The sequence below is a fragment of the Sardina pilchardus genome, chromosome 1, assembly GCF_963854185.1.
Source record: "Sardina pilchardus chromosome 1, fSarPil1.1, whole genome shotgun sequence".
In the NCBI taxonomy this organism is placed as follows: Eukaryota; Metazoa; Chordata; class Actinopteri; order Clupeiformes; family Clupeidae; genus Sardina; species Sardina pilchardus.
In genome coordinates, this window is record NC_084994.1 from 23,984,564 (window position 1) to 23,997,043 (window position 12,480).

The window sequence follows — 12,480 nt, forward strand, 5'->3', positions numbered from 1 at the left end:
TCAAAATTAAGCGTTTATGACCGTTTCCATAGCAACCAACATGATTTTACTACAGTAACTTCTTTATTCCTGATAGTGGCAGCCATGGATACCCTATCAACAAATGTTTCAAAATAAAAGTCCTCAGTAGCAAGTTAGCATGGTTAGCATAGTTAGCATAGTTAGCATTTTTAACATAGCTGCTAGAAATGATTAGCTAAGTTAGCTTATCAACCTAGTTAGCATTGCTAACATAGTTAGCATTGTTAGCATAGTTAGCATTTTTAGCATAACTGCTAGAAATGATTAGCTAAGTTAGCTAATCAACCTGGTTGGCATTGTTAGCATAGTTGACATTGTTAACGTAGTTAGCATTTTTAACATAACTGCTAGAAATGATTAGCTAAGTTAGCTAATCAACCTGGTTAGCATAGTTAGCATTGCTAGCATAGTTAGCATTTTTAGCATAACTGATAGAAATCATTAGCTAGGTTAACTAATCAACCTGGTTAACATTGCTAGCATAGTTAGCATTGTTAGCATAGTTAACATTTTTAACATTTTTGTTAGAAATCATTAGTTAAGTTAGCTGATCAACCTGGTTAGCATTGTTAACATAGTTAGCATTGTTAACATTTTTACCATAACTGTTAGAAATCATTAGCTTAGTAAACCAATCAACCTGGTTATCATTGTTAACATTTTAACATACCTTTTAGAAATCATTAGTTAAGTTACAACTGGAATGTTTAACCTTTAAACTGTCTACCTTCACACATTAACTCTCTTTAAACTATGCAACCACCATGTTTACCCTAGCTACACCTTAGTAACCATATCTACATTATCTATCTATATATTTTTGCATTTTCATGCACTGGTAATTCCTTGGAATTGCATTTCTAGTTAAACTTCTTCTTCTAACGCTCGCAATTCAGCTTCAACCGTTTAACGTAGAAACTTCATTCAAACTTTGTTGCGTAGGTCTTGCTTATGCCATATGTGCTTTGTATTTTTCAACTTTGTAACTTTTATACTTTTTAAACTATTAGTTAAAAACTATTACCATTTCCCCCATAGACTTAACATTGCTCATTATGACATCACGGCAGCAATTAGAATGTTACCCCAGCTGGTTAGCCACCTGGGCACCAACTGTCAGTTTCTCTCAGGCTTTAAGCATACAATCTCTCTGAAGACTACACATATCCTGTTAAACTGTTTCCTCTGTCCACAACTGTTTCAAAATAAAAGTCCTCGCTGCAATAATACACTATTAAATCATTTAACCATTGAAACTACTCAACTATTGAACTGTTCAACCATTCCAACTGTCAGTTATCATCCACTATGCCTCCAGTCAACTACATGAAACCTCCATGTACCTAGCAACCAACATAGCAACCATTAAAATTAAGTGTTTATGACCGTTTCCATAGCAACCAACATGATTATACTGCAGTAACTTCTTGTTTCCTGATAGTGGCCACCATGGATACCCTAGCAACAAATGTTTCAAAATAAAAGTCCTCTCTAGCAAGTTAGCTAGTTAGCATGGTTAGCATATTTAACATTGTTAGCATAGTTAGCATTTTTAGCATAACTGCAAAAAATCATCAACTAAGTTAGCTAATCAACCTGGTTAGCATTGTTAGCAAATTTAGCATTGTTAGCATAGTTAGCATTTTTAGCATTACTGCTAGAAATCATCGGTTAAGTTAGCTAATCAACCTGGTTAGTATTGTTAGTAAAGTAAGCATTGCTAGCATAATTAGTTATTTTTAGCGTAACTGTTAGAAATCATCAGCTAAGTTAGCTAATCAACATTTTAACATGAATAGAAATCATTAGTTAAGTTAGAACTGGAATGTTTCATCTTTAAACTGTCTACCTTCACACTATCAACTCTCTGTAAACTATGCAACCACCATGTTTACCCTAGCTACACCTTAGTAACCATATCTACATTATCTACCTATTTTTGCATTTTCATGCACTGGTAATTCCTTGGAATTGCATTTCTAGTTATTATTATTATTATTATTATAGCAAATTAAATGTGTATGAAAATGTGACAACCCTTGGTACAAGTGAGATTCAATTAATCATTATGCCTTACATATTTGCTCCTTTCCCCACTCACCTCCATGTCAGCTGTTTCCCCTACACAAATGATGTCATCATGCTTCCTTTCTCCATCTCCGTCTTGACTTGCAGTGGACTGGAGGGAAAATGAAGGACATCAGTATACAAGTTTCTTTCCGTTCACAAATGTATAACCATTTCAGATCTGAATGGCAAAATGTAGGCTGAAAGCCAACCCAAATTTACCCCACCAACAAAATGTGGGCGTTCAGGAAATTTGGTTTGGATTTGCCCTATTGCAAGGTCTCATTTTGTCAATGCTCTCAACTTACATTTCTTCTTTTCTGAGGCTGCACAGGAAACTGGCCACTGTCACCTCCACCCTTCCTCTTGCTCATGATGACACGACACTGTGAACAAAGGCTGACTGTGACGAATCTGTTTGAACAAATAAAAAAAGGGTGCTTCATGCAGGTGACCAATAGGTTAATTGATTATTTTCAGCCACAGTCGTTTCTCCGGTAACCACCACAGGAAACTTGGATGGACTTCCAAATAAATTAATATGTCATAGACATATTTGGACTCGACATACTGTAGGCTCTTAATTTGTTTCCCTTATTGAGATAAGTAGAAACACTTCCACAAAAAACAATAAATTCCTTAAAGGAGAATTCCGGTGTGATATTGACTTTAAATGTGTTGAAACATGATACCGAGTGTGAGCGATTGTCTCAGAGCTGTTTTCGACCTGTCAGCTGTTCTCCGAAACCCGGCGGGAGCTTAGAAATAGTCAACCAGGTTTTTAACGTTTGTGCCTCGGGCATCGAACTGCCGTGCAAATAAATCACTGTTTTACACCATTAATGAGGCTCAAAGTAGCTCCATACTTTATTGGTAGACTTCTGAGGGCCCTGACATTTAAAACGAGACATCGAGAACTTTGAAAAAGCACTGGTTGTTTACTTACATGACTGTTTATTCAGGCAGTCACTTTCGAAAGTTTAGCGGTAGCAGCCATCTTGAATCTAGTCACGTGACTGATTCGTGACTGGTTCACGTAATCGCTATGTCTATAGGGAGGGAAAGTAATCTCATCGCCACCTGGTGGTTGCGTTCCTAGAGGCTAGCAGGAGTGGATGGGATTTTCTTCTAGAAAAAATATATCTCGGCCCATGATGGGAAGTTAGTTAAATGCCTTCAACATGCTATACATGTAGGTCAGCTCTATTGCTTCGAGTGGTCATACTTTATTTTTTAGGATCAGTTTAATTGTTTTGAGTTTGTTTGTAACATGGTGATAACGAACTACAGTAGCTAGCTACAGTAGCATTTGACGTCACCAGTTTGGGCGCTTCATCTCCAACTGATCAAAACGGCAATTTGCTTAACTGGCAATCATATTTTTGTAATAACAGAGAGCGATGTAAACCGCGTGGTAATTACCTTTATGTTGGGATAACTTGTATTGTGCTCCTACTCACACAAGAGCTGGCAGTAAGTGTGATTGTCTACTAACTAACCAACTAGCTAACAGGCTAATAAACAAACCATGCTAGGCGAGTAACGTCGTGGAAGGGTGTCACGTCACTTGGAGTTGTAGTCCATTTATGAAATGAAACGAGCAATTACGGTTTTTTTAAATAAGGCGAAATAGGGTCTGATATTTTCACAGTTAGTAGATTATTACAGTATGCAGACTGAAAAATATTTTTGGTGGATAAGATCGCTGGTATAGCTGCGTAGTATTTTTTTGAAAAGTCGGTCTATGGGACTTAACATTGGAGCTGTTCTTCGATAGGAACGCAACCACTTGGGGCGCTGGTTTTCACTTTCCCTCCCTATGCGTGCACTAGTCATGAATCAGTCACGTGACTAAATTCAAGATGGCTGCGACCGGTAAACTTTCGAAAGTGACTGCCTGAATAAACAGTCATGTAAGTAAACAACCAGTGCTTTTTCAAAGTTCTCGATGTCTCGTTTTAAATGTCAGGGCCCTCAGAAGTCTACCAATAAAGTGTGGAGCTACTTTGAGCCTCATTAATGGTGTAAAACAGTGATTTATTTGCACGGCAGATCGATGCCCGAGGCACAAACGTTAAAAACCTGGTTGACTATTTCTAAGCTCCCGCCGGGTTTCGGAGAACAGCTGACAGGTCGAAATCAGCTCTGAGACAATCGCTCACACTCGGTATCATGTTTCAACACATTTAAAGTCAATATCACACCGGAATTCTCCTTTAAGGGTCTGAATAGTAGGCCTCACAGGTCTGAAAAATCATTTTGGATTTCATTTTCAGAGCACCCTACCACCTTGTGGGAATGTTTATGTTCTTTATTCTCTTTCCCTTCTTTTTAAAAACACCAATTAGACCTGTCTTATGCTAATCTTTGGTGCATTTTGACACTTTGCCACATTTTGCAACAGTCACCGTGTTCACACTATCGGGCCAAAAGCAGGCCGACTCGGGCGAGCCAAGGCTTAGGCCCTGTTTACACGACAACGTTTTTTTTTAAAAACTGTGTTTTTTTCATCAGTTAGGCCTTGCGTTTACACGACAACGCCGTTTTGGAGGCTGAAAACGATGGTTTTTGAAAACTGCTTCCAAGGTGAAGGTTTTTGAAAACCCCGTCTTCATTTTGCCGTGTAAAGGCACATCTGGAGTTTTTATGACGACATAGCCCCACCTCGAACCTCTAGTCCAGCCCCCGCGCTTGACCTCACCTGACTAGACCCTTGGCAGAACAACAACAATGCTGGATCACGGAGCCATGTGTGTGCTGCACTGCTGCATTTGTTGACAATGCTGGAACAAAACGTTGCAATTCTGCATGATTTCGACGACCAGCGATAATGCATTAACAATAACCTGCGCCAAATAGTCTAGGCTACTTTTAAATCCACCACCTCCCCCTGCTAGAAGAGTTAATAAACACGTAGCCTACTGTAATCAACTTAATGCAGAACTATGCGCACACATTTTGTTTGTAATACCCACATAGCAACTAGGCTAGCCTACTTGTGGCCGCGATGCAAATAATTCAGCACAGAGCATGTTCAACGAATTCTCTCAGCGGGTGGAAATCCCGACACTTTCAACGACATGAAACTAATAGTAAACCATCAAATACACCCCAGATTTCAGTGTTCACCAGTCCCAACATTTAGCGATATAATCAGACAGTCTGAAAGTAAATTAAATCCCAAACCAAACCGAAAATGTTTTGATAGCCACTCAAACGAAACGTCTCACAAATCACGCCTCGAAAATCAAGCCTGCCACACAGACTGCCCTGTGCTTTGCGCAGCCTATAAGTAAATAAAACACCCTAAATAATGTGTAGTGTCTGATACCACAATAGCCTATGGCACACATCGTCTCCTTAGAATTTCAGTAAATAATGTAAGGCGAATGTCCGTAGCCTATATTAACCGTGCAAGCAAAATAGTTCTTCTGATAGACATTGGATATTATTCTAGGGGGCCATATACAATTACATTACAAGACCGAAACTGAAAAGCAATACTGTGCATTAGCTCTCATGGTTGTGCAAACATCCACAATGTAGAGTGTGATTGACATAGCCTAAGCCTACATTGCTGTTTAGGTTTTGAGCGCGCTCATTGACGAGGAAAGGTATTTGCATAGATGTCGGGAACACCCACTGGCATGCTTCTTCTGGGCAACTTTGCGTTTTCACCTCTGTGTGTAATGGCAAGGTTTTTTTTTACCAGTATCGTTAAAGGTGTGAAAGTGTTGACATGTAAACGTAAACGTAAACGTTATTCAACAACAGCTATACTTGAGACGTAGCAGTAGCAGTCTGGGCTATCGTTTGCAAACTTTCCTAAATAATATACAGCTTAAGCCTACCTTACACTGGCAAGATTTGGGAAAGATTCTTGAAAGACTGTAGTCTTTTGAGTAAAGTTTGAATGAGGGGCATTAGTGAAAAGACTACAATCTTTGAAGAATCTTTCCCAAATCTTATCAGTGTAAGGTAGGCTTTACCTAGGCTAGGCTACTATGTTGCATTTAAATGCTTTTGTTTGCTTCGATGGCAACTCTGTATGAACCATATGGACCACAGTCATCAAACCAGCAAAGGAGTAGCCTACGGTTAGGCTACGTTTCTAAATGCATAACAAATGAGTAGCTACTGTATATGAGATTTTGTGTTTACACGTTATATGCCCATATTGTAATAAATTAGCATGCTAAGCGGAGATTTAACTATCTGCTTTGGGCTGTGTATAATTTCTGGTGTTTCAGTTGTTATTACTACATGTAAGTGTATTTCAGTGCAACACCCATGTAATAAATTGTTTTTCTTTTCATCCTTCGTTCCTTTATGAATGGTGGTGTATTATTAAGGTATCCTTTTGAATGTCATTACTCTGACATTTAATCTTAATAACGTCTGCCGTTTTTGGTGACGCCGGGTCAATGGGGAATTCAATAGGGCTCGGGCACACGCCTTGCATTCTAGGAATATTGCCGCCATGTTGGTAGCGCACTGAACGTAATATCCATTCATTCAGATGCAGAAGACAAGAAGCAGAAATATGGAGGAACACACTAATAGGTGGGAGTATATCCATAGGAATCCATAGTAAACTAAGGAGTGAGGCTGGTTGTGCCCGCAAAGTTTTCACGTCATGTTCCCGAGCCCTATTGCACATGGGATCACGGATGTAATGCCCTCATACAGGCATATGCCTCCACACGACCGCTGCGCTCCTCAGCTGAGCGACGTCTAGCTCTTCCGCCAGCACGAGCAGGCCAATCCAAACTTTTCTCATCTGTCGTCCCTCGTTGGTGGAATGCACTATCTGGTCCAACTAGGGCAGGAACATCCCTAGCCATCTTCAAAAAAGGTCTGAAAACCCAGCTCTTCAAAGAACATCTCCTCTCATAGCACTTCAGACAATCGCACTCATTCATGCACTTATCCACTTATTTATGCACTTATTAGACCCACTAATGCACTTATTGTATTCTTTATTGTTGTTAGAAATGCTCTTAAAAACCTAATTTTTTTTTTCCATCTTGTAAGTCGCTTTGGTCAAAAAGCGTCAGCCAAATGAAATGTAATGTAATGTAATGTAATGTTTTTGCTCTCCCCTAGGTTTTTCCATGTTGCGGTAATAAAATTGTGTCATTCTTGCTGTTTATATGTTGGACAAAAATGTAGGTTATTATCAAAGTGAAATGGTTGCTGGCATATGTCAGCAGCGTTTGTTTAAGCACATAATTGACGTTTTCATTAGAAATGTTCAATCGGAGTCAATGGAAGTCAATGGGAGCCGTAAATCAGCTAAATGCGGCGACCAAGGAAGATTTCTCCGAATGACGTGACGGCGGTCTATAAATGCTAGACAGACCATTTAAAGGGTCACTGCACCCTAAAATAGGTTTTTTGAGCTGTTGATTGATTGAAAATACTCATAAGTGGTGAACTGTACTATTACCAGGGTTAATATTGACAAAAATCGTGTTTCTCGACAAAAGTAACATTTCGTCTGATTTTGTATTGGAAATATTGCTCTCTCGCGCATACTACCGTTTGAAAACATGCCATGGCATGTTGGTCCAAAATACTATTGGAATGCTGACGTTGTCCTGCACTTCTAGTCCGACACTACGTCACCGGGTCGTTACAAATTAGGACTGAAACGCCCCAACACCTGCTGCCCTGATTAGCCTACCTGTGATAAGCCATGTCTGCAGCACTCATTCCCAGATTGACACGAAATCACCATGGTTGATTGGTTGCAGCAGTGCTGCACTCTCTCTCCAAATTTCAGAACGTCTCGCCCATTTTGAAAGACGTTTTCAGAAATGTGAAGTGGGTGGAGTTATGGGGTGAAGTGACTCTTTAAATAGGGCTAACGTTAAAGTGTAACTGCACCCTAAAACATGTTTTTGAGCTGTTGATTTATTGGAATTACTCACAAGTGGTGAACTACACTATTACCAGGATTAATATTGACTAAAATCGTGTTTCCCGAGAAAATAAACATTTTGTATGATTTTGTATTGGAAATATAGCTCTCCGCGCCTTCTACAAGTTGAAACATGCCATGGCATTTTGGTCCAAAATGCTGACGTAGTCCTGCACCTCTCTGGCGACTCTACGTCACCGGGTTGTTACAAAATTAGGAATGAAACGCCCCGACACCTGCTGCCCTGATTACCTGTGATAAGCCGTGTCAGCAGCACTCATTCCCAGATTGACACAAAATCACCATTCCAAATTAGAGAACGTCCCGCTCATTTTGAAAGCTGTTTTCAGAAATGTGAAGTGGGTGGAGTTATGGGGTGCAGTTACACTTTGAAGGGAACTGAGAATGTTGACAAAGAAATCATAGACAACAGCATGCTTTAACATGTTATTGCATGTGGTGGATATGTTATTTTGGGAAAACATGACCATTTCGACGATCACTGGTGGTTGAGTCACATCATGCAATTTTGCGACATGTGTTCTTGTGTAGCCCAGAGCCATAGAAAGAGAGAGTAGCGACACTCTTTGATGTTGCCGCCACTCGATCAAAAGTTCCAAAAAACCTGTGCTGAATTATATTCAAGTGTGATACGGGAACTACTTCACAGGTAGCAGGTTATACGAAGTTAATGGCCACCCCATCAGCCAATCAGAGAAGAGAATTCCATTGTTGAGGGAGATAATTATCTTTATCTCCCTCAACAATGGAATTAGTAGTAGTTCCCGTATCACACTTGAATATTAATTCGCCAAACTCGTTGCGAAGTTTAAATGAACTGTCACGTTGCATCCAAGCTGAAATACAGACGTGCAGAACCATAGTAACATTGTAGCATATGACGGAGGTGGATTGTAGCTAGTTGGATGCCATGTAGGCTATAAAAGTAGCGATCTTTCAAAGTTAAAGTTAATCAGAATCCTGCTTCGCACGTCGCCGGAGTTCTAGACCTCCACCTAGCCATTATTTCCATCGAACCGGTCACCTCGTCGGCCGTTATCCCTTACCTATTTCAGTTTCACAATATTCACATAAACGGTCAACTTCACCGCAATAACCAATCCATCAGTGCCTAAATCTAACCAACCACGGAAGGCATCACGCAATAAACAAATCAGAAGCAACGTGAGGCGGGTCTTGGCGCCTCTAAGTTTATCCAGAGAAAGGACTTTGGTAGCCTATATTTTTCACACACAACAGCGCGGACTCCAACAGTTAAAACGTCCTCTGCTTGCTAGGTTTTGTTCACTGTTGATTCGCTGTTTCTCCTTGAGTTTAGAAGTTAATGTAGGCTAGACTACTGTTTTAAGGCTGCTATAAGTCTATCGTTGTCCTATACTTGTTGTAAAGCTGTGTAACGTGTATTTGCACGGTCGGCGGACGAACGCATTTCACGCTTGCCATTCTCTGAAACTTGGCAGCCCTTTCGTAGAGGCTACACGATATCTTCCCTGATCTTTCCCGAGATTGCAGATGACTAGATTAATTGAAAAGGCTATATTTTAGTCTCTGTGTAGCCTAAATTAATATTTTGTCAGAACTGACCAGGCATAGACAATATTCCGCTTACCTGTTCAAATGCCAAGATAACGACTGATCTCTTCGCTTCCGTGTTGATGGGCGGAACTTTATTCTGTCCAGGCTACGCATGATGCATGATGTCGCATTTCCACATGTTTCCATGTTTCCTGAAAAAGTCTATAGATAAAAGTAGGCCTATTTCATTGTAGTTCTTCATGATATTTGAAAGCATATATCCTGGATTGTGAAATATATAAAAAGGGGGAAACGTGTTATGCTGGATGCATTTCTTGGTGTAGGATAGTTTTGCCATTGTGGCAAAGCGTCTCTGGGTAGCCTACACTGAAAAGCGATATATGATTATTTTTATTATTATTATTATTATTATTATTATTATTATTATTATTGTGCAGAACCTTGGATTTCCAAAGAGCTTTTTAATAGGATATGAATAGCCTAAAACATATGTTTTAAAACTTTATTTTTCACCCCAAGTCAATATCCCTGGCACATACAAATTGAAAAGAAGTGAGGGGCATTAGTTAATCTGAAGGCAATAATTCTTGTAAATTAGAAATAATAAATCACAGTTTTTAATTGTGCCACTTGTCCCAAGAGATTAATGGAAAAAAATGTCACTGCCTCTTTTTACTATTTTGCTCTAGTCACATAGGCCTACTGTATTAGGCTATGGGCTACTACAAAAAGGGTCCTAAACACTTTTTTGACACAAGCGAGTTAACTACTGTAGGCTGTCAATCAAAGTCTGACTGCTTATTATTATGAACATGTGGCATTCAACCATAGGTTTAAAAACGCTTAAAAATGACTGCACAGCCCGGCCACCACAGTAGTATTAAATTCAGTAGTTTATATTGAAATATCAATATAGGTCCCAGCCGTGGCGCAACAGGCTGGGGCACCTGCACCGCACGCCGGCGACCCGGGTTCGATTCCCGCCCCGTGGTCCTTTCCGGATCCCACCCCAGTTCTTTCTCCCACTCGCTTCCTGTCATTCTCTACTGACCTGTCCAATTAAAGGCATAAAAAGCCCAAAAAATAACCTTTAAAAAAAGGAAATGTCAATATAAAGAGTTTGATTCCAAAACGCATATCCATTTTTAAAAACATTAAAAAGTCATGTTATTTAATTGTGTATTTCAGGTAATATCAATAAAAATGCAGTTGTTTTGTTTTGATTGAGTAAAGATAAATCAACTAAACATAAACCAATACAGTTCCACTGTAATTACTTGCAAAACAAAATTAAAACAAATATTTATGAAAATTCATTAAAATGGTGGATATAGCGTTTTGGAACCAAACTCTTCATATAAAGACTAACAATTGGATGTTTTTCGACTGAGGAATATAACCTATTAAATGTAGGTTCCGACAGGGCATACAGTAGATGTCAATCTGGTTACGAGACAGTCATAACTGCTGCTGCCTAAGCATCTAAGATGGTGTAGTCAAGAGGGTAGGCTACACAGACTTAATGAAGATGAAAAGCGAAAATTGTGTGAACCCATCAGAAGGTGCGAAGTATTAGGTATACCAGCAGCCTTCCTGTTTGATGCTCGTTGAGCTCAATGCAAATCAAACAGTCTAACTGAAATAAAACCATGACAATCTCAGGTATGGTAAAGGGCATGTGATGATGTGGGGCTATTTTAATTCCAAAGGCAAAGGTAACTTTATCAGGATGTATCCTGGATCCATTAATTAACTGTCCTTGGCTTTAGAAATAAAAGTCTGCCTGCCTCTATGGGAATTTAGCATAGGGGTATGTACAGTATAATTACTGTATGTCCCCTGTATTTTAAGGAAGAACCTTTATTTATTTATTTACGATACATTATTCCTTCACAAAGAAAATTGGTGTTCTTAAAGGTTGGATTTATCCTCATTTCAAATTAAGGCATAAGATCAATTTCCAAAATTATTTTTTTTACCTCTTTAGTCAACTTTAGCACGTGTTTAATTAATGACCACAACTGTACTATTTTTTTCCAAGTTTTTCTGAAATGAAATATGTTTTAATCAGATGCATTTCCCAGATAGATAGATTGATATAAAACATATATACAATACAATATAAATATAAAACAAATGTAACCAGTAGCCACTGCAAAACACAGTACAAGATGATCGTATGTTTTTCCTGCAAGTGTAGAAGGAAAAAGCAATTTTCAATTTCAATTTAATTTCACTTATAGAGCGCCAAAACATTACACATGTCTCATGGCGCTTTGCAGAGTGTTAAACATTCAAAGAGAGCCCATGTAACAGGGGCAAGGAAAAACTCCCTATAGAATTGGAGATACATATAGGAAGAAACCTCAGACAGATCCACGACTCAAGGGCCCAACCCTGCCTGGGGTCAGTTACAGTAAAGTCATTTGTAGTTTGAAAGTTACAATGACAATGAAAGTTCAAATAGTCCAGTGTAGGGAATAAATTGTCCATTAGTAATCCATTAGTTATTTCGGAAAGTGATGGGTCGCTAGGATGCGTAGGCCAAAGATTCGGGCAGGGAACCACAGCAGGCGATGGTAGGGCAGTCATAGGGATGGCGATGGCAATGGCGATGGTAGGGCAGTCAGAGGGATGTGACTTCAGGTGTGATGAGGGACAGGCACAGAGATGGTTGATGGCTGGTAATGGTTTACCTAACAGGTGAGGTATAGGGAAAGGGAAGAGAAATAAAGTGTGTTAGTATTACTGTAAGTCATGATGGTTGGTATTAATAAGTATATCAATGGTGATATAAATGATTATACTATAGAGGGTTTACAAAACGCTTTTACACACCTCTTTTGTGGGGACAGGTGCGTCGGAATAGGTTACCCAGTTAAACCCGAAAAGAGAATCCCGCACATTGTCCA

At 39.3% G+C, this 12,480-nt stretch overlaps 1 protein-coding gene across 1 annotated transcript in view; it reads right to left on the bottom strand.

The window, feature by feature from the left end:
* The window catches only part of LOC134086117 (NACHT, LRR and PYD domains-containing protein 3-like), a 41,909-nt gene extending 32,233 nt beyond the window's left edge, over window positions 1–9,676 (bottom strand). The window contains exons 1-3 of the mRNA XM_062540003.1: window positions 9,642–9,676; window positions 2,397–2,502; window positions 2,123–2,200 (exon numbers count right to left, since the gene is read on the bottom strand). Coding sequence (XP_062395987.1) covers window positions 2,123–2,200; window positions 2,397–2,462 — 144 coding nt within the window. The 5' untranslated portion in view covers window positions 2,463–2,502; window positions 9,642–9,676. The remainder of the gene's footprint in view (window positions 1–2,122; window positions 2,201–2,396; window positions 2,503–9,641) is intronic.
* Window positions 9,677–12,480: the final 2,804 nt, after the last annotated feature.